The 22,046-nt window shown below is 35.6% G+C and overlaps 1 protein-coding gene across 3 annotated transcripts in view; it reads right to left on the bottom strand.

The window, feature by feature from the left end:
- Nucleotides 1–21,813, bottom strand: part of LOC128983559 (WD repeat-containing protein 91) — a 203,035-nt gene extending 181,222 nt beyond the window's left edge. The window contains exons 1-2 of one of the 3 annotated variants that reach the window (XM_054402876.1): nt 21,769–21,813; nt 21,105–21,296 (exon numbers count right to left, since the gene is read on the bottom strand). In XM_054402876.1, the coding sequence (XP_054258851.1) occupies nt 21,105–21,224 (120 nt within the window). In that variant the 5' untranslated portion in view covers nt 21,225–21,296; nt 21,769–21,813. Of the gene's footprint in view, nt 1–21,104; nt 21,297–21,634 lie in introns of all 3 variants that reach the window. The other 2 variants (XM_054402877.1, XM_054402875.1) reach the window with 2 other exon arrangements.
- Between the last annotated feature and the right edge of the window lie 233 nt (nt 21,814–22,046).

The raw sequence follows: 22,046 nt of genomic DNA, 5'->3' as shown, positions 1-22,046 counted from the left end.
CAGGAAATGTGCGTGATTTGGCAGTGGTTAGAGGAAGATATATAGGGCCCAGGTATCTTCATTTACACTCATACTACTCCACATCATCACACACAAAGTCCTTGGTCTTCTGGGTACGACCACGTCGGAAAACTAGGAGAAACACTAGTTGCTGACGTTTTGGCTTCGTTGCAGATAGCCATCTTCAGAGCTGGTGACAGGCACTAACTGGTGCAAGCTTACTTGGGCCCTCGTAAGCTTGCACCAGTTAGTGCCTGTCACCAGCTTTGAAGATGGCTATTTGCAACGAAGCCAAAACGTCAGCAACTAGTGTTTCTCCTAGTTTTCCGACGCGGTCGTATCCAGAAGACCAAGGACTTTTTGTTAGTAATTGTGACCGTGGAAGCCTCACTTCCTATATTATACAAGGTTACTCTCCAACAACAACCCTTTCACTCTTAGCCCTCAGGTTGAAGAGGAGCTTAACAGCTTTGAGTCAGCGGATATAACTTTAAAAGTCGATGCAAATGACCGGGGTTTGTCCCTGGTAGTAATTCCAAAGTGGCACAGTAAGGTTATGAGTGGACTACAAAATCGGTGTGAATAGTCGTCCCATATCTTTAATTTTCCAATAAAGAGCATTACAGATATTTTACACAGTTTTTGCAACTCTATATTTTTCTGCAAGCTAGATATTTACAAGGCATGTTTGCACATTCCAGTTTATTCAACAAAAAGTAAAATTCAAACTATTACTACACACCACGGTACTTGCTTAATGCACAAACTTAGTTTTGGTATAAAGACTGCACCAGCTGAATTGAACCGCAATCTAAGTAAGAACTTTAATAGGTTATCTAAGAGAGAAGTAAACTTTTACGACATAGTTGGACATGGTACTACACGAAATGAATGCTACAACAATCTGAGATTGTGCTCAGCCAATCTGCAGGAAAACGACTTACTTAAATAAAGACAATCTATTGATGACGAAGCCAAACCTTTTTTTTTTAATTTCAAATTCAAGCAAGGCCGTAGCCAGGGGGGGTTAGGGGGTCAAACCCCCCCCCCAAAAAAAAATCCCAAAATTTAGTAGTAAAAATTAACACTAGGTTTAAAAAGTGCAAGTTAAATTATAAAATAGAAACCACAAAAGAGGATTATATTTTATGTTTTATTTAGTTGAACCAGCTGTCAAGATTAATTAATTCCATTTAAATATAAGTACTGATAAGTTTAACATAGGAAACTCCAGAGCCACTGGGGCGGAGCCCTTTTGACGGATCTGCACCAAACTTCACACAAACCATCTCTGAATAATGCTTAATAATACATGAAAGTTTCATTACAATCCGTCAAGCGGTTTCGGAGTCCATAACGTTCAAATATACAGGGAGCGGCAGAAATATCTGACGGTTTTCAAGCGAGTACAGTCCGGCAGCCGAGTGGAGGAGGGTGGTGAGGAGCGGCTCATTCTCAAGGCCAAGTGACCCCATTTCAGTTGCCATGGAGCAGTGGACCGGTATACAACGCGCGTTTGTCGTTGAGGCGTATTTTAAAAGTGGCGATTCTGTTGTTGATACGCAACGTAAGTTTCGTAGGCATTTTAATGTGGCTCGTGGGGAACCCATCCCATCCTGAAACACCATCAAATTGTGGGTGGATACTTTTAGATCCACAGGATCAACTGCAAAACGTAGGCCTACAGGCCGTCCAAGGTCAGTGAGGAATCAGAAGAGTCGTCACTTGAATAAGCGTCATCATTTGAGCCTGATTGTAGGTTGTTGGTTGAATTTAACTTTGATGTTGATTTCTTAGTCTTTGACATCAGTGTAGTTATGCATACCGCAGAGACATGTCCTTGTTTTAAACACTCCCCACATGGGAGTTTATACTTGTACAATTTGTAGTTACAATTTGCAGCAATGTGTTTGCTACTTCCACATCTAAGACAGAGGCCTTCTATTCCGAGGGCATTGAAGTCAGGTCTTTTGTTATTTGAACATTGTTTCCAGTTGAGAGATGTCTTGTTAGATGAGCGATTGCTAGAGAACTGGTGGGATCGTCTGGAAGACCTTGTAATTTTGTGCACTCCAGCGGAATCCACATTTAAGTTGTTAGAACATGCATTTTGGTGAAATTCTTTGCTTTCAAACTTTGATGCTTCAAGAGCAATAGCTTTCTGTAGAATGTTGTCAAACTTTGTGTACACGGATTGTAAAATGTTTTCCCTCAGCCAATTGTCCTTCAATCCTCGTATAAACTGTGCCCACAAGAAAACATCAGCAATTGACACAGATGTTCCACATTCATCACTGGAGCATTCAACTGCAAATTCACATTCTTGAAGATCCCGTCTGAGGTCGGCCACAAACTCTGGGATTGACTGGTTTTCTTTTTGAAAGATATTTAAGAAATAATGTTGAGCAACAACAACACTTTTCTTTGGAGACAATAGTTTCTTGAAGTCATTCAATAGAGTTTCATAATCTAATGATTTGAGTGGCTTGTCCGGACCCAGAAATGCAGATAGGTTGTTATAATGTTCACTACCTATAGAATTACACAAGAGCTGAGCAATTTTCTTCTTATCAGTCAAACCTTTCATTGTATACTAGTTTTCAAAACGTTCCAAATAGCTGATAAACTTTTCTTGTTTGGCATTGAAGTTTTTGAATATAGCAACATTTGACATTGTAGACTGAGAGCATTCTTCTCTGGTTTTTCCAATTGATGTAACAATCGTTTGAATTTGAGCTTGAAACATGTTTGTTATCTCACGTACAAGTGCTTTTTGTTGTTCATTGAATGTGTTTAGAAGTAAGGTAAACTGTTGTGCATCCATTATAGTTTGAAGTGTATAAAATATTAGTGTATCTTAAAACTAGAAATTGAATGTAATTTTTAAAAGTAAATGTGTTGAATTTTACAGTGGTTAGTTGATTTTCACACTCGTCGCCAATTAAAGTGACTATAATTAATTATCAAATAATTAATAAAGGCACGCATGTTAACTCAACACAAATTATTCTTCATGAATGTTTACAAAACAAAATACAATAGAAAAACATCTAATAAAAATAGATATAAATGAAATATTAAACAGGCTTATAGAAGTCATAAAAAAATTGGATAACTTTCTTTTCGCATATCGTAATACTCCATCGTCGGTAACCGGTGTGAGCCCGGCCGAGCTGTTCTTACGTTGGAAACCTCAAACAAAATTGACTATGTTAAAACCTAATCTACTAGACGAGTCAAGGAAGAAGCAGGAAATGCAGAAACGAGCCTCAGATAGGCATAGAGGTGCGTGTAGATTTTTTAATGAAAATCAGAAGGTGTTGGTTAAAACGGTCAGACAGGAGAAAGTTAGTTGGGTTCCAGGTCGTATATTACAGCGTAAAAGTTCGGTTACTTATTTGGTTAGTGTTCTTGGAGTCTGCCATGCAGACCATCTTTGGCCAACTGAGGTAGAGGAGGACGAAATCATCGTGCGGAAAGAAAAAATTTGGAAGGACTATTGAGGCACATCAACAAGAATTCAAAAGAGTTTTGCCTATTCTTCAGGAGTCTACATCACCATCAATATCAATAAATGACGCTCCACCTTATTTGCCTAGATCGAAATCTGAGGTTGGGAAACCACGGGGTGTGTAATACAGTCCATCTCCAGTTTTAAGGAGATCACAAAGGACTGTGCACAAGCCGGAGAATTGGATCTATAAAGTTGGAGAAGCCAAAGAGTCAGAAGAATTTTTAAAATTTTAAAGTGTTATGAGTCAAGCAATTTTTAAGTGGTGGCGAGTGTAATATATGTTTATATTAATTGTACAAGAAGCAGCATTTGATTTTATGTTGGTTGCATTCCAGATGTTTAAGACTTTTGTTTTGTTCTGATTCTTAAGTTTGTAAATCTTCTATACTTATACTTACTATTATATAAAAATCTAATGGTGTCTGTCTGTATGTATGTTACTAATAAATACAAAAGCTACTGAACCAACTGGGCTAAAATTTTACAAAAATATAGTTACCATACCAAGGACCATTATAGGACTATTCACATTTCGCTTTGGCTTTAAAAGTTCTGAGGTGAAGATTTTAAAAGTAAATATTGATTGGTCTCCATGGCTGCATGAGAACACTAACAATGTTTTTTACATTTGCTTTGACATTTAAATTTAAACAAGAAGAATTGCTAAAGTGCATATTTCACAATTTGAGACAGCTGATACAAAGAAATTAATTAAAATGTAATATTTTCCATAACTATGAGGTAGGTTTATTTTGATCTAACCTTTTATCATGGATTATTTCTTCTAAAACTAGATCAATGATTATATAAAAAAAAGATGCTATAACCGTTGCTGTATCAACTCCCGGTATCAACTCCGGCTCTGCTTTGGATTTTTTTAAAGCGTCTAAATTATGAAAATAATGTTATTGATATGATTTCATGGAAACAGTCTGAAAATTACAATGTATAGATGTTTTATATGAATTTGGAGGCTACTTTAAATAAATTCTCCGGTGTAAACGCGGCTTAACATATGTTAGATTAACTTAACATAACTTGCACATCACATTGTTTTTTATATGTATATTTAGGTATAAATTAAGTTATTGTGTTTTGCTAAACCTATGCTTAAATTAAACTAAAGAATATCATCAATAACTAAATTGTACGTCATTGATTTTTTGTTTTTTTTTAATCTGTTGTATATGTGTAGGCCTAACTATAATTAATTATCAAATGGTAATACAAAATACTCTTAATTTATCTTAACATAGCTTTCAGTTCACATTTACTTTATTTGATAAATTTATTATTTGTGTTTTGCCACACCACTGATTAAATTAAACAAAGGAAAATATCATAAAACTAAGCAGTACACAGTGTTCTTTTGTTTGTAAAATCAATGAAATATCTGTTACTATGTTTACTTAATGGTAAGTCTGAAAATGTAAAGGACGATGGAACTGATTCAAAGAACTGGTTTGTATATCAAGTTGTTTGTTGATATTTTTGTAGAGTAGAATCAGAGATGCAATGATACTGTATTTGCTGTTACATTTTTTAGTCCTTGATGCTTTGATAATCATATTAGTTTTGTCTGCTGTCTTTAATGCTAAATTATTTGTTTAACATTTTTTATAGTAGGCCTACCTATAGATATAGTTTCTTTAATATTTCAAAAGACTGTACATTGATAAGGCACAGCAAATTTCTAAATTTTATAACAGCCAGCTGACTTAGTTCTGCTAATGATTTATTGTGAGTGAAGAAACTGAAGATGGAAGGATTTGTGTTTTAATATAAAATACCCCCGCCGCAGCAAACCTGCAGACTTAGCGAATTTCTATTTGCCTGATTGGATTTAAACTAAATTGTCTCCTTAAAAATATCACATTTATTCCCTATTTAAACAGAATTAGTTTAATGAGTACTTAGGTTTGCTGCAACAGGGAGGGTAAAAGTTTTTTTTATGTAAAATGTTAAAAGGTGCTGTGGTTTAGTAAGAAATTGTTGTATTTTCCAAATTTGATCAAAATATGTTCATAAACAAGCAAACTTCAACAGTTGACTTATTCTCCATAAGAATAACATGGGAATTTTAAAATTAAAATTTTTTTGAATTTTCTCCGTAGCAATTAGGTGCATAATAACGCTTCAATATACTAAATTATTTGTTTTTTTAAGCTCTACAAAATGGTTTAACAAGAAATTGTGAAATTTTGTGTTTTTAGGGTCAAAAATGGGAAAAACCTATTTTTACCCCATAAAACCCCCCATAAACCCCCGTTCCCATAGTCCGATCATGCTGGTTCGCGAACTCATTCAAGTTTATCCCGCCTTACACCTTCAAACCAAATTTTATCAAAATACGACAAAAATTACTCAAGTTATCGTGCGGATGGACACATATATATCTAATATATAAAATTCTCGTGTCACAGTGTTTGTCTGCAAACTCCTCCGGAACGACTTCACCGATCGTTATGAAATTTGGTGTGTAAATTCTGTAGGTATGCGAATCGGACGTAAACTATTTCCCGTTTCGAAATTCTTAAAAGGGCTCCGCCCCAGTGGCTCTGGAGTTTCCCATGTTAACCTTATGAGAAATGGAATTAATGAATCTTAACAGCTGTTTCAATTAAACAAGTTGGTTCTGTTCTATGATGTTCAATAGCATTAAAGTTACAAGGATTACCAACAGGGTGCAGCACTATTATTTCTTTTACATTTATGACAACAGCTAATTTGCAACCAAAAGGTGAGTGAGCGTAGCGAACGAACTTCAACCTGGAGGCGAGTGAGCGTAGCGAACGAGCTAACCTGAGGGCAAGTGAGCGCAGCGAACGAGCTCCAACCTAAAGGTGAGTGAGCGTAGCGAACGAGCTCCAACCCAAAGGTGAGTGAGCGTAGCGAACGAACTTCAACCAGGACGTGATTGAGCGATGCGAACGAGATCATCTTGAAAATTAAACGTAACGGTACTTTCTTTCCATCGGTCTGTCTTAGGGGAAACCTATAACTTAGGCGATACGAAGTTCGCCGGGTCAGCTAGTATATATATATATACAGGGTGTTTGGTACTCAGTGTGAAACAAATTTTTTGGTGTAAGTACAAAGTAAATGCAGTATGATCATGCATATAAAATGTCCCAAGTCTAAAAATTAGCTTCCCAAAGAATTATTTTATGTTTTTCAAAAATAACTATGTTTTTAAACTTAATACAGCTATTTCTCAATTACCTGTAAATGGATTTGAGTAGACAATGTCATTTTCGTGTTCTACATTAAATTTTGAATAAGAATAATACAAAATGACAGAGGATCAGTTGTAAAAACTCCATCGTAAATAGATTCAAAGATAAAAATTAAGATGTCTGATAAAAATGCAAAAAACATTGGTCAATTGCATTTGTTCACACCCTGTATACAGGAAAGTGTCGGAATATGTTAAAAACTGTGCCATTTTATAAGCTTTCCAACCATATGCTACACTATTGAGGTTTAGATATTTTTTTGTTTATTTTAGTGGTTTGAATGCCAGAAAACAGGGAACTATTTTACTGTTTTTACTTTTCAAGCTGAAACAAAAATACAACTTTTGCTTAATACATGCTGACTTTCAAACGCCATGCTTTGTAGTCTTCAAACCACGAAAGCGTACATAAGCAGACAGAAAGCTCAATGGTGTAGCATATGGTTGGAAAGCTTATAAAATGGCGCAGTTTTTAACATATTCCGACACTTTCTTGTATACAGGGTGTGAACAAATGCAATTGACCAATGTTTTTTGAATTTTTACCAAACATCTTAATTTTTATCTTTGAATCTATTTACGATGGAGTTTTTACAACTGATCCTCTGTCATTTTGTATTATTCTTATTCAAAATTTAATGTAGAACACGAAAATGACATTGTCTACTCAAATCCATTTACAGGTAATTGAGAAATAGCTGTATTAAGTTTAAAAACATAGTCATTTTTTAAAAACATAAAATAATTCTTTGGGAAGCTAATTTTTAGACTTGGGACATTTTATATGCATCATCATACTGCATTTACTTTGTACTTACACCAAATTTTTTTTTCACACTGAGTACCAAACACCCTGTATATCTCTATATATAGATATATAAAAATTTGAACGAATGGTGTTTTTGGCCTCTGGGGACATCAAAATGAAAAAGTAAATCGGTCCCGGGCTTAGGTCTTACCATGAGACCTACGGTAATAGCTACTTCCCTATAGGGAAATTCGCTAAAAGAGTGAAATTTAAAAAAATGTTCATTTAAATTTAATAGTTAGTAGTAACTTCAAAATTGAAATTTAAAATGTCAATAATAAATAAAAAGATTTGTAATTAAGGGAGATGAAATGGTGGTATCCACTACTTACCAGATTTTAAAGTCATAACTTAAACGTTTCTATTAAGGCCATAAAAGTTGAATTTTGTTTCTAAAAGCGTTGGTGTATATATGCAACAGATGTAAAGATTAAAATGTTTATATTTTGTGTCCTCTTCCCGTTGCAAAGCACGGGTACAACAGCTACTTAGTAATAATAATAATTCAGTTGTGATTGAAATGGAGAATAAATTGAATGCACTAGATTTTATCTTTGCTCTTTTAAAATATTACTTTATAAAAAAGTCAAAATAAGAAGAGCTCAAAAGTAAGTACCACATGGATTCTTTAGCTTTTATATTTGTTAATTTTGACAAAGCCTTCAATTTGATATAGCCTACCTACCAACTATTCTATGAATGTTTAAGAATTCCATCTTCATACATCACCTCTTATCTCATATCTTTTCTTTACTTCAGGTTTCAATAAATAGTTAAAACAGTTTGTATCAGTTTTGATTAGGTTCTTTATCAAGGGACGTAGAACGCTCTGTTGTATTCATTAGTTTTAGCGAATTTCCCTATAGGGAAGTAGCTATTACCGTAGGTCTCATGGTAAGACCTAAGCCCGGGACCGATTTACTTTTTCATTTTGATGTCCCCAGAGGCCAAAAACACCATTCGTTCAAATTTTTATATATCTATATATAGAGATATATATATATATATATATATATATATATATATATATATATATATATATATGTGTCCATCCGCACGATAACTTGAGTAATTTTTGTCCGATTTTGATAAAATTTGGTTTGAAGGTGTAAGGCGGGATAAACTTGAATGAGTTCGCGAACCAGCATTATCGGACTATGGGAACGGGGGTTTATGGGGGGTTTTATGGAGTAAACATAGGTTTTTCCCATTTTTGACCCTAAAAACACGAAATTTCACAATTTATTTTTAAACCATTTTGTAGAGCTTAAAAAAACAAATAATTTAGTATATTGAAGCGTTATTATGCGCCTAATTGTTATGGAGAAAATTTAAAAAAATTGTAATTTTAAAATTCCCATGTTATTCTTATGGAGAATAAGTCAACTGTTGTAGTTTGCTTGTTTATGAACATATTTTGATCGATTTTGGAAAATACTTTTATTTCTTACTAAACTATTATCATTTTATAAAAAAATCTTTTTTACCCTCCCTGTTGCAGCAAACCTAAGTACTCGTTAAACTAATTCTATTTAAATAGGAAATAAATGTGCTATTTTTATGGAGGCATTTTAGTGTAAATCCAATCAGATTAATGGAAATTCGCTTAGTCTGCAGGTTTGCTGCGGCGGGGGTATTTTTTTTTACTCATTAGTTTAGGTTTGTTAGCTCATAAACCCATGCTAAAAAGACCTCTATTATCATGTTGGTGAGAAACCTTAGCTTGGTCCAAGATTGGCTGCAGCTCACTTGGGCACCTACACTATCAAAGCGAAGATGACCGACTCCAGTCAAACTTGTCATGCTACGCAATAGTCCGTAATCCTTTCAAACTGACTAAGAAGGAATTTCCCTTAAAAATTACCTTTGCCACGACTTTGAGTGCAGGGCCGAGTGCCAATTACCTAAAAACTTTGACGAGGGTCATTTTACAGCCTGAGGTATCAATTACCGGTTCCACGTTGGTTAGACCAGGGGGGGGGGGAGCAGGATGATCAAAACCTGTTTTGGGGGATAAAATGAAACTATTATAACCTAACCTAACCAAACTTGTTGATTATGAAAAAAATGAATGAAGGTTTACTAATCTAATCAATATTTTCAATCTTAGGGTAGCCCAATTAAGAAACTGTACGGTACCCGGTATCCGTTAATTCCTGCCCAATACACCCACTTCCACTATATTACCCCTCCCCTGAATCACTCTTACGCTCTGGGGAGTCAAACAACACTCGGACCTACCTGCCGGTTTTGACAGTTTATGACCCCACGAGAACGGCACTCGCTCTGTGCTCCATGACTTTAAATAAGGCATATGGACAGACGCTAACTAAGGAAGGGTTGCACATACCAGACTCTGTTTTTTTACACATTCAGTTTACGTGTGGCTTTGGCAAGGGTGCACTTTTTCAGTGAAAACTATGTCTGTGTAAAAACAAAGCCAGCAAAACGAAAATCTTATATGGCCATATTATTACTTCAAAAATAGTGTTAAAATAGGTCCTGGTACACATGTAAAAACGTAAATAACTTAACGTTATATTTTGAAAAGGTTAACTATCTAAAATGTAAACCCACATCTATTCCTGAAGTAAGAACCCATACATTTAATCAACGATGCACTTAGTACGCACAATTAACTATGTAGTGTACCTCAATAAGTGGAATTTGAGAAGGATTCAGTGTGAATGGATTCAGTGTGAATCCTTCGCACGGGTCTGCTAGTTTAATTTAAATTTTTAACATAGTCAATGTTTAAATGATCTAATTTGGACTAGTATCGTGTTACAGTTCAAATTATCCTGTAATAAGCATATGTGTTTTGAAGTACTCAGGTAAAGGGTTCATTACTATTCCATTAAAAGTCTTCAAACAGTTAAAACTCAACGTCGAAATCAGACCAACTAAAGTTTACTTCCATACCGAGTCAAATTATGTTTTTCAACAATTAGGTACGCTCACTGCTGAGTGCTGAGGTTACTTACAAGTCGACCGATGAGATGTACATTGTTCCAGATTATCACCCACCAGTCCTGGGAAGAATATGGATTCGTCACCTTAAAATTAGTCTACAGGAAATCGATAACAGTAATTCAATCATACGCCAGCAGAACGATACTTATATTTTTCTCTAGATACCAGATTATTGAATGTTAACACATTCCCTAGTCTTTTTCTAGTTCTTGTTCAACAGTAGGCCTACACATTGTTGGTGGGGATGTCCTATCTAGAGTAAAACATGTGAACATGTTGGTTCTGTGTTTTTACTTATTTTCTCTTTTACAACTGGAAGATATTTATCTAAAACTGTATTCTTTGTGAATAGTAAGAAGTGACATTATTTAATTCTGATTTTTCAATGTCTACTTTGATGACTGTAAGTAATTTGAAGTGATTATTCAAATTATAACTTTAGAGACTTTCATGTTCCGATTGGCACAAAAGCTACACTCTGGATCCAAGGGCTAAGGTGCTGCTATCTGGTAGCAAAGGGGAAATCTTCAGCATATCTTATCAGCTCCGTTAGTGTCTCCAACTTCAAGTCCACTCTACAAGAAAAGAACAATGCCTAATACCGGCGGCAACAAGATCGACACAGTGCTACTCGCTGCTATACATGCGGCCTTGAAGAAGGCTGTTAAGACGGCTGTTGAAGCGGCTTTAAACACCTATAATGAAGTCATTATTAAGCTCAAAGATGATGTGTTAAACCTAAAAAAAAATTTTGAAGATCTCAATGACACTCTAACAGATCGAACTGATGAGCTCGAACAATATCAGAGGTGATACAATATCCATCTGTTCGTCATTGAGAAGACAGAGCGTGAAGAAACTGACGCGATAGTGACCAGGACCAGGATCTGCCACAACAAACTTGGCATAGACATTGTTCAGTAAAGGCCAGCTGACCATATGAGCATATTAAAATAATCCCCACATGTCAACAACAATACAATAATAAAATTTTAAAAATGTAAACATTCCAAAAAAAAACATTCTGGTTCAAGAAGTGCAACTTTTCTCTCTTGTAATATCGTTTCTTTGTGTAACATAATTCATTTCTCTCTCCTTTTATTTTGACTTATTTCATTTACCTTTTCCTTTTGTGTTCATTAAATAAACCTTTTTTAATTTCACTCTAAATTCTGTGTACCTACTGTGAGAACATTTGGACATTAATGAAACATATTATCTTCTCAACTAGAGCCAACATTCGACCAGATCTTCTTTCAAGACCTTAACGTCATGAAGTGGTAACATAACTATAGTTCAGAATTAAAAATTATACCAAAAGTCCAATATTTTCTGTTGTCAAAATTAAATTAATAAACCATATACAGTCCACTTTATTATTTCTACAATAACCTTTTGATTACGCTACATCTTTGGTCCGTTCGCGTCGGATTGTTGATTAACCAATTGATTGGATTAATTATTTGGACTTTTGGTGACGGTTTAAAGACGAACATAACCTCATAAACTCTAAATATTGTCGTTCACGCATATTTTGTACCTCTACCTCTATCCCTCTCACTCTCTCGATCACATTAGCCTAATAGACCTACTCCAATGACTGAAAGACTCTGCGACATTATAGTCATTTTGTAAACATTATACCAATCCTTCAGTGTTTATATTTTTTGTTGATTGGTTCCGAGTTAAGGCCCCCAAACTGTTTAATTGAACTAGCCTAATTCATTTTGTTTTATGTAACGAAGTGAAATAACTTTTGTGTCTTGTGTATTTTGACTGTATTTTTGTTCAATTATGGCTCCTGTGAACCTAGCCCCGATTAAGGTTTGTACTTATAAAAGACTAACCAAACAATTCAAAGTTAGGCTTGGAAAAATTCAAGAAAATATAGATTATATTAATGAAAGTGCTAAAGCAAACAACCTATCCTCTGTGCAAATAAAATCACTTCATAACTATTTAGATGAAATCAGGAAAAAGCGAGACGACTTTGAACTAAATTTCAGGCGCGTTTTAGAACATTGTTCTGACGAAGAAGTCGATGACATTATTCTAAATGATGATGAAAACACTATTGGTGAATTATGTATACATCTTTGTAGTACTATAGAGTCACTAATCCCTATTGACGAACCTCAATCTCCCTCTCAAGAAATGGTGAATGATTCCAACTGTACTACTTTCATGCAACCTGTCCGCCTACCGCAACTTGACTTGAAAACCTTCTCGGGAAACTCAGCCGAGTGGATTAATTTCATCAATCTTTTTGATAGCGCTGTACACCTCAACACATCTCTGTCTCCAGTATCAAAATTTCAATACCTACTAAGCTGTCTAACTGAAGAACCTCTAAATTTAATTAAAAACTTAATCATCAGTGCATCTAACTACGAAATCGCATACAATTTGTTGCGCGATCGATACCACAATCACAGACGCTTAACTGCTTTACATTTAAATGCCATATTGGATCTTCCCATTGCCACATCTGAATATACAAAATCAATACGTGAATTTCTAAATCATTTTCTGGAACATACACAATCACTTATTGCTTTAGAAAGTGACATCACTACAAATGACAATCCTTTGACGTCAGCTCATTTGCTCCGTAGACTTGATAGAAATTTACGGCAAAAACTTGAACATTATCGCTCATTCAAATCATGTGAAACTCATTCGTTACCATCTGTGGACGAAATCATTAAATTTCTCAATGAAGAATGCTCAAACAGTGAAGATGCCAACCTACACTCTTCAACTTTTTGTCACAAGGCTAATTCAAAGCCTGCCCTCACATCTAGCAAAAATTACTCCAAACCAAGCACCCGCTATACTGCACTTGTAAGCTCGGGTGATCACTCCACTTCTGTAAAGACATTTCCATCATGCTTTGCCTGTCAACAAACCGATCACAAAATCTACACGTGTAAGGTTTTTGCTAAGAAATCTCCAAACGAGCGTTACAAACTTGTAAAGGAGCAAAATAAATGTATTTCATGTCTTGGCAATCACACACTCAAAGATTGTCGCTCAACAGGCACATGTCTTAAATGTAAACAAAAACACCATACCTTGTTACATTTCGAAAATGTTGTAAAGTCGGTGCAGCCTCCTCCTATAGCCAAACCCTCAAAACCTTCAACTGCTACACCTTCTGTAGTCGCTTCTGCTCAACCAGAAATGTCGCTCTCGATTTCTCAGCCTGCAACTACGGTACTTCTAGGCACCGCTCTCATTAAAATTACCGCTACTAATGGAATCTCTCATGTCTTTCGATGTCTGCTCGACAGTGGAAGTCAACTCAACTTCATGACAGAGAGGGCAGCACAGCTATTAAACGTCTCTCGTCACCGCTCTACTCACACAATCGTGGGAATCTCTGCATCGCAATCCTCGACAAAGGGACATGCACTCCTAGAACTATCCACACTAGGCAGTGAAGTAATTGCTTCAAATCAACCTTTCCATATTCTAGATAGAATTTCCGCTCCTTTGCCTCGTACTCAACTTTCTTTTGAGGTTTACGAACTGGTAAAACCTTTTGTCCTCGCAGATCCGACCTTTCATATTCCTCAGAATATTGACATTCTCATAGGAGGTGCTTTGTTTCCAGAACTTCTTACTCATCAATCCTACCCATTGGGCTCAAACCTTCCATTCGTTATTGGAACACGATTGGGATTTGTGTTAATGGGCAATGCACCAACTTTGTCTAATTCTTCTCCCACCTCATGCCATTCGTCTCTACTATCCACTACAGACGAGTTACATAATACTCTACTTCGCTTTTGGCAACAAGAAGAGGTACCGCAGTGCAATCTTATCTCTGAAGATGATCGCCTCGCAGAAGATCACTTCAAATCAACTCACTCCCGCTCTCCAGATGGAACATATGTTGTTCAACTCCCTTTCAAGGACCAACATCAACCTCTGGGCACTTCAAAATCTACTGCTGAACATAGACTTCAATCAATTGAACGAAAGTTTGAATCCAACTCTAATTTCAAAGAATTGATCCCCTTTCACTCCTGGCGCTACGTTCCCTCAACGGACAAACCCGCTGATTGTGCGTCACGTGGTTTGCTTCCCGCTCAACTCATTGATCATCCTCTATGGTGGAATGGCCCTCCATGGTTAACTCTTTCAGATGATCACTGGCCATCTAATCGCTTCGTTCCCATAAACTTGCAAGACACTCAAGAATGTAAAACTACTCCTCTAAATGTCCTAGTTGCAACCCAACCTCCAGAATGGGATCTTCTCTCCAAGTACTCATCGTGGTCCAAACTACTTAGAGTAACAAGCTATGTCTTGCGGTTTATCCACAATGCACGTAGCTCTGACCGAAGACATGGGCATCTCACCGTCTCTGAACTTAAGAACTCAGAGCGTACGATCATCAAGTGTGTACAAGCTACATGTTTTACGAATGAATTGACTCTACTTCACAAAAACAAACCCAGTACCTCTAATCTTCAACGTTTAGACCCTTTTCTGGATGATTCCGGCATAATTCGTGTGGGAGGCCGGCTTAAGAAGCTATCGCTGAAATTCAACGTCAAACACCCAATAGTACTTCCAAAGAAGCACCATATCGTTGATCTTCTCATAGACTTTGTCCACACTACTCACTTACATTCCGGACCACAACTGACCCAAGCAATCCTTTGCCAAAACTATTGGATTCTTTCGGCTCGTCGGACACGTATTCATAAATGTGTAAAATGTTTCAAAGTGAAACCAAAGAACATCACTCCACTCATGGGAGATCTTCCTACCGCAAGAGTAACTCCAGCTCGACCATTCACTACCAGTGGCGTTGACTATTGTGGCCCATTTGACATGAAAGTTGTCAATCTTCGTGGAATGCGTCATATCAAAACCTACATCTGTGTTTTTGTTTGTTTTGTGACAAAGGCAGTGCACTTAGAAGTTGTAGAAGATTTAACAACTGAGGGATTCATCGCTGCACTCACACGATTCATCTCCCGAAGAGGATTCTGTAAAGATATCTATTCCGACTGTGGCACGAACTTCGTAGGCGCTGATTCTGCACTGCGTCGAACAATCAAAAACACCCTGCGCACCAAAGAATCTGAAGAACAACTATTGCATTTCACCTCATCCAGGAAAATAAATTTCCATTTCAATCCTCCTGCTTCGCCCCATCAAGGTGGTCTATGGGAAGCAGCAGTGAAAAGTGTCAAATACCATCTGCGCCGTGTCATGGGTGAACACATTCTTACTCTCCTAGAATTCATGACTCTGACTACACAAATAGAGGCAATCCTCAATTCCTGTCCTTTGACACCATTATCTAATGACCCTAATGACTGTTCAGCACTCACTCCAGGACATTTCCTCATAGGATCTCCGCTGGCATCAATTCCAGAAGAAGACCATACTGATATTCCACTAACTCGGCTCAAAAGATGGCATCTGGTACAAGCTCTCCACCAAAGGATTTGGAAGCGCTGGCAACTAGAGTACCTTCATACACTCCAGCAACGATCCAAGTGGACTCATAAGACAGAAAACATAAAAGTTGGAGATCTAGTCTTGATCCACTCTTCATCGCCTCCTTTGTCCTGGCCCCTTGCCCGTGTCACACAGTTGCATCCTGGCACAGATGGACAAGTCAGGGTTGTTGATCTGAAGACTCAACATGGTTACCTTACTAGACCAGTTGTTAAAGTGTTCCCTCTCCCTCAAAACTAAGCCATACAACTTGGAAGGACCTGTAAATAGCTGTAAATAATATTCAGAATATTCTTCAGTGCTCCGTTTTTTACACAATTTGGTGTTCATTGTTATAAAACTATCGTTTTATGGAGGCCGGTATGTTCAGTAAAGGCCAGCTGACCATATGAGCATATTAAAATAATCCCCACATGTCAACAACAATACAATAATAAAATTTTAAAAATGTAAACATTCCAAAAAAAAACATTCTGGTTCAAGAAGTGCAACTTTTCTCTCTTGTAATATCGTTTCTTTGTGTAACATAATTCATTTCTCTCTCCTTTTATTTTGACTTATTTCATTTACCTTTTCCTTTTGTGTTCATTAAATAAACCTTTTTTAATTTCACTCTAAATTCTGTGTACCTACTGTGAGAACATTTGGACATTAATGAAACATATTATCTTCTCAACTAGAGCCAGCATTCGACCAGATCTTCTTTCAAGACCTTAACGTCATGAAGTGGTAACATAACTATAGTTCAGAATTAAAAATTATACCAAAAGTCCAATATTTTCTGTTGTCAAAATTAAATTAATAACCCATATACAGTCCACTTTATTATTTCTACAATAACCTTTTGATTACGCTACAGACATTCCAGTGGACGCTATTTCACGATCACACAGTGTTAGCAAATGAGGGTCGATAGATGAGGAGGGAAGAATGCGCCATTGTCCCATCATCGTCCAATTTACATCGTACTTAATTAGGCGGATGGTGTTCAACTCAAAGAAAAAAACTCAAGGGGACTGGCGGAATCATTAACGAAGACCTTACAAATCGCATTCAGGATATATACAGAAGAGATGTGTGGCGGTATAGCAACAGGAACGTCTGGACCCTGGACGGTAGAGTCCTGTGGACAGACAAATGTGCTACGAAAGTAGTGACGAGATTGGCAGATCTACCAACTGACCTACAAAACGACACGATCAAGATGAGAACTAGTTCTGTTTAATTTATTTTTCATGCACAAAAATTATTAATTCTTGTTGTGTTTTGTTAATACCAATATATTAAATGATTTTTAATTTAATTAATTTATTGCTAGCAAGAGGGGTGCTAAAGAGCATGATTAATCAGCAGTTTCCCCACTCTTACTTCGTATGAAGAAGGAATCAGTCACGGGTGTGTCTCTTTCAAAGATAGTATGGGGTTCTGGATAGTCGCAAAATATAAAATGCAATGAAACGAAAAAATTATGTATTTCAAACTTAAGATTTTGGCTATACTACTTAACCGAATTTGGATATTTATATACTCATTTTACGCAGAATTTTATCCTCTTTGATATTAAAAGGGCGTGAAGGTATTAAAACCATTTCCAGCTTGCTGGGAATTAATTCCTCGCAAAATTCTTATTTGACTGGCCTATATGTCAAAAGTGGAAATTTATTGTCACATGTAAATGTCTTGCTTTTGTTATTTTTTTACTATAACTTAATTTTTTTATGAGTTATTTCTTTGATTTTTTTTATGGTTATTTTTCTAACCAGAGCATGTAGCCTATAATATTTGTTATAATTAGAGAACAAAACACACTCCTTGACCTAATAGTTGTTTCTGGCCCACATGAAATTTTACATCATGGGCAGCTTCCCGTTCCAGCAGTATCCCTACTGTGTGTATTCAGTTAAAAAGCTCCTAAGCCCAAGACAAAATTTGTTTAGTATAGAAAGTTAAGAATATGAATGAGGCACAGTTTATTTTAGACGTACAGCAAATACCATTGCACACCATTGAAAATCTTGCCTCTGTTGACTTAATGGTTAATGAACGTAATACTTACCATACATGATCTCCTTAATAAACACACAACTATAATCCCTGTTCCGCTGATAACGCCTGAAATCAGCTCTTTAATGGCCAGACACGACTGTCTTTATCGGAGAGAAAGATGTTCCCAAGATCAAATTGAATTGGATGAGTATCGCCGTCTACGTAATAGCATAGATAAAACATACTCCCTTAGTAGATTTGTCATCCTTATGGAACAGCTGAAGCCAATTTTATTGTTTAGTTCTGTACGTCCAACTGTAGAGTTCTTGTTTTGTTTACAATTTGTTTCTTGTTGTTTCAGTCATTTAAAACCTCATTTAAATAAATAAAACGATATGATCATAAACAATAACTGAACTCCTAGTTTTATAACCAAATAGTAAAGCACAAATCATGAAAATAACCCTAAAATAATAGAAACAAAATTTCTTCTACCCCAGCAATCAGTGTGGACGTACATGAACTAGACTCGAAAAACAAGCTTCAAAATTTACAATGGGATGAAGAGTCGACTTGTGTTGCTTAATCTATGGTAATAGAGTCAAACAACTGCTTAGAAACTAAAAAATAAGATCACAAACTTTTTGGAGATAAAAATCAGTCATCCAGAGTTTTATGGTACAATGTAAAAAGTTCACAAACATCATTGTGGCACAATGTAACAGGCTTGGGAAGCAAACTGATACACAACCAGTTAATACATCTCTAATTAAATACAATTTTATTTCTTCATATAGGCTAGTCAAATTATCTATCAACCAACAACAAGTTAATAACTACATTAATGAGTTGGTTAACTCATTTGGACCAAGGATTGGAACCTTAAATGTTTTAAGGACTACTCGCTAGATTTGTAGCAATTCTGTCGGATCTGACGGGACGCCAATACAATTCATCAAAGATACGCTTTTTGCCATTCTTCCTACTATTAATTACCTAATACATATTTACAACTTTTCTTTGAGGCAAAGATTAATTTCCATCTTCTTAGAAGTCTGCCCTTATTTGGCCATTAAATAAGGTCACAGCAGCAACATCCTGTCAGGATTTCAGGAAGATCAGCATATTGCCCGCTGTATCTAAAGGCCTTGAAATAATTGTAACTGTCAATTACTGAATTTCTGACTGGCAATAATATCCTCTCTCACTATCAATCTAGTTTTCATAAAGGTCACAGTACAGAAACAGCACTTCTTCGAGAGCTAACATTAGACTTTCAATGGAGCATCGACAGGGTACTATTCTGACCTTATTTGATTTTTCTTAAGCATTCGATTGTGATAGTGTTCTTGAATGGCTGAGATCATATCCGTCAGATAGGCGGCAGTGTGTTAAGGTTGATCAGACTGGGAGACAGTTATGTGGTGTGCCTCAAGGGTCAATCCTTTGGCCTCTGCTATTTGTACTGTACATAAATGACATAGGCACAGTTCTCACCTGCTGTAAACCACATGTTCGCTGACGGCCTACAAATTTACTCTCACTTCAATGCCAATGACATTAACGATTGTGTTTCAAACATTAACAAAGACGTTAGACAAATCATTGAATGGACCGAAAAACATGGAGTCAAAATCAATTAGGACAAAACCGAACCCATCATAATCTGCCATCAACGACTGCAGGGATCAAATGACTTTTAGGCCACAAACCCAATCACTGTTAACGGATTTGAACTACCAAACTGTGACAAGGTGAAATATTTAGGACTGACTCTCAACACTACACTCACTAGGGGAGATGCTGTTATTGACATTCGTAAAAGGGTGTTCTCATTAATACATTCACTAAAGAAATTACAAACTCTCTTGCCATTGCAAATAAAGTTACAAACATTGATAGTGTATTAAATATGTCATAAAATTTTATTTTAATTTTTTTAACACATAATTTAATATTGAAGTTTGATCTATAAAAATTAATAATACATATTTTTTTATTTGTTATTGAGAGTGGTAAACTTATAAACTTTGCATTAAATGTAATTGTAATTTCTTATGAAGCTATACATTAATAAGCCTTTATTTAGGTAAAAGCAATGTGGGATACCTATAGGACGATTTAGTTAGGGCTTTTTATAAGTAAAAATTTAATTCATACAAAAATAACAACTTTTAAGGACCCAATATTTTGTTTCATATTTTTAGATTTCTAGTCATTTGTACAAACAAATATTAAATTGATGAACCTTTTGTATTACGGTATTTAAGTTCATCATACATAACTTACTCGGCATCAAATGAAATTTTTAGCTTTATCAAATTTAGTTTTTGACTTTCACGTTTGATAACAATGTTCATACACTCAAAACCCCACTTGTGTTGTTATACCATTTGAAAGATAATTTTATCATCTTTCCAGTGATATAGTTTTATTGGTTTATCTGGAGAGAGATTTTTGATATCAAACCTTTTGTTAACTGAATGTTCTGATTTCGGAAAAATCAAATTATTTGTAACTTATTTAGGAATTTTTTTAAGGTGTGATAATAGGTAATAAGGTAGGCCTAGTTATCATTTTAATTGTATTATATGATTCTGCATTAAATTTTGGATATAGCCTATGAGTCAAATTTGAGGCCTCTAGCTTAATAATTGTCCATTCTACATAGAAAGACGAGAATACAAGCACGCTCCCTTAGCGTCAAATTGGACCTCGGAAACTAAATTCGCTCAAAATTTCAAATAGCCATAACTCATCTCTGAAACCGTTTGACATAATGAACTGAAATTTTGGATTTTATCCTATCTAACTTAGGCCTAAATGTCTAAATTATGTGTACAAATTTTCATGAAAATCTGTGACTAGTGGGTGACAACCCCTGGATGACTTGACATGGAATGGCCCTTAGGAGAAATTGATGTTAGGCCTATATTTGTACAATGACTAACTTAATCTTATGGAAAAAGAATACAGTAGGTCAGTCCTACTGTAGATTGAATGATTTTAAAGTTTTAGGCTATTAAGTTTTCACAACAGACTGTTAGGCCTAAGTATTTAATTTATCCTACTATAGGCCTAACCTATAACTGAACTCAAGAACTTACCCGAAATCCTTTTTCCTTGTCCATTTTAAGCTCAGAGTCGAACATTTTTAATGTTCCACTAAAACCCCGATAGAGTAAATATTCTCTAATCAGTTCATCAACATATTGTATTTGGCTCATCTTGCTAGGCCTAGGCCTACTTCTTCACTCCATAAATGGAATTATAACTTACAGCCTTGATTAGCCTAATACCTATGACAGAGGAATGATTTACAAAAAAAATCCTATGAAAGGAAATTTTGACCTGTCTATATGCCACTATTCCATGATAAATAAGTTAGTTTCAGTTTGTTTAAAGCTTGGGATAAGTTATAGAAAACCAATTATTTTAAGTTATAGGCCTATTCAACTTTTCTCTGTGATAAACAAACATTTAACTTAGTGTAGCTTAAGCTTAATCAATTTGTCATTACAGTTTGGTCTTAAACAACACCTTCACAGTCTGAAGATGAAATAAAACATAGTTGTTGAAAGCACTTGTGAAATTAAAAATAGGCCTAACTATTAAAATTATTGGTCTTTAGTACTACTACATCAATTTGCCAATAGGCCTACGTATCTCCAATCTTCTGACACCTACAAATATTATTTTTGCGTTTAAGTTACCACCCTCAAATAGGCAAATTAACTTAACATTATTAAAATTTAAATAATTGTACAGCACTGTAAACAGAATGATAACAAAACAATTTCATTTTAAGTGACGAGACGACGACGACAGACAAGACAGTGTGTCCACAGGGGTACCACATTTTGGTACTAAATTTCCCTGAAAAATTTACAAGATTCCCTACTGTAGGTACAAGATCTCACAAAAGATATTAATATAATATAATATAATATTACTATATTATATAATATAGTAATGCTACTTTTTGGCTCTCTGTCTGTGTTATACCAGAGAATAACGTTTTTTTAGTGTGGCCTTGGAATAACCAAAGT

Source organism: Macrosteles quadrilineatus, unplaced genomic scaffold (genome assembly GCF_028750875.1).
Source record: "Macrosteles quadrilineatus isolate MER2022 unplaced genomic scaffold, UCM_ALF_1.0 Scaffold_1__1_contigs__length_201487025, whole genome shotgun sequence".
Lineage (NCBI taxonomy): Eukaryota > Metazoa > Arthropoda > Insecta > Hemiptera > Cicadellidae > Macrosteles > Macrosteles quadrilineatus.
This window is presented reverse-complemented; position numbering and strand designations above follow the sequence as displayed.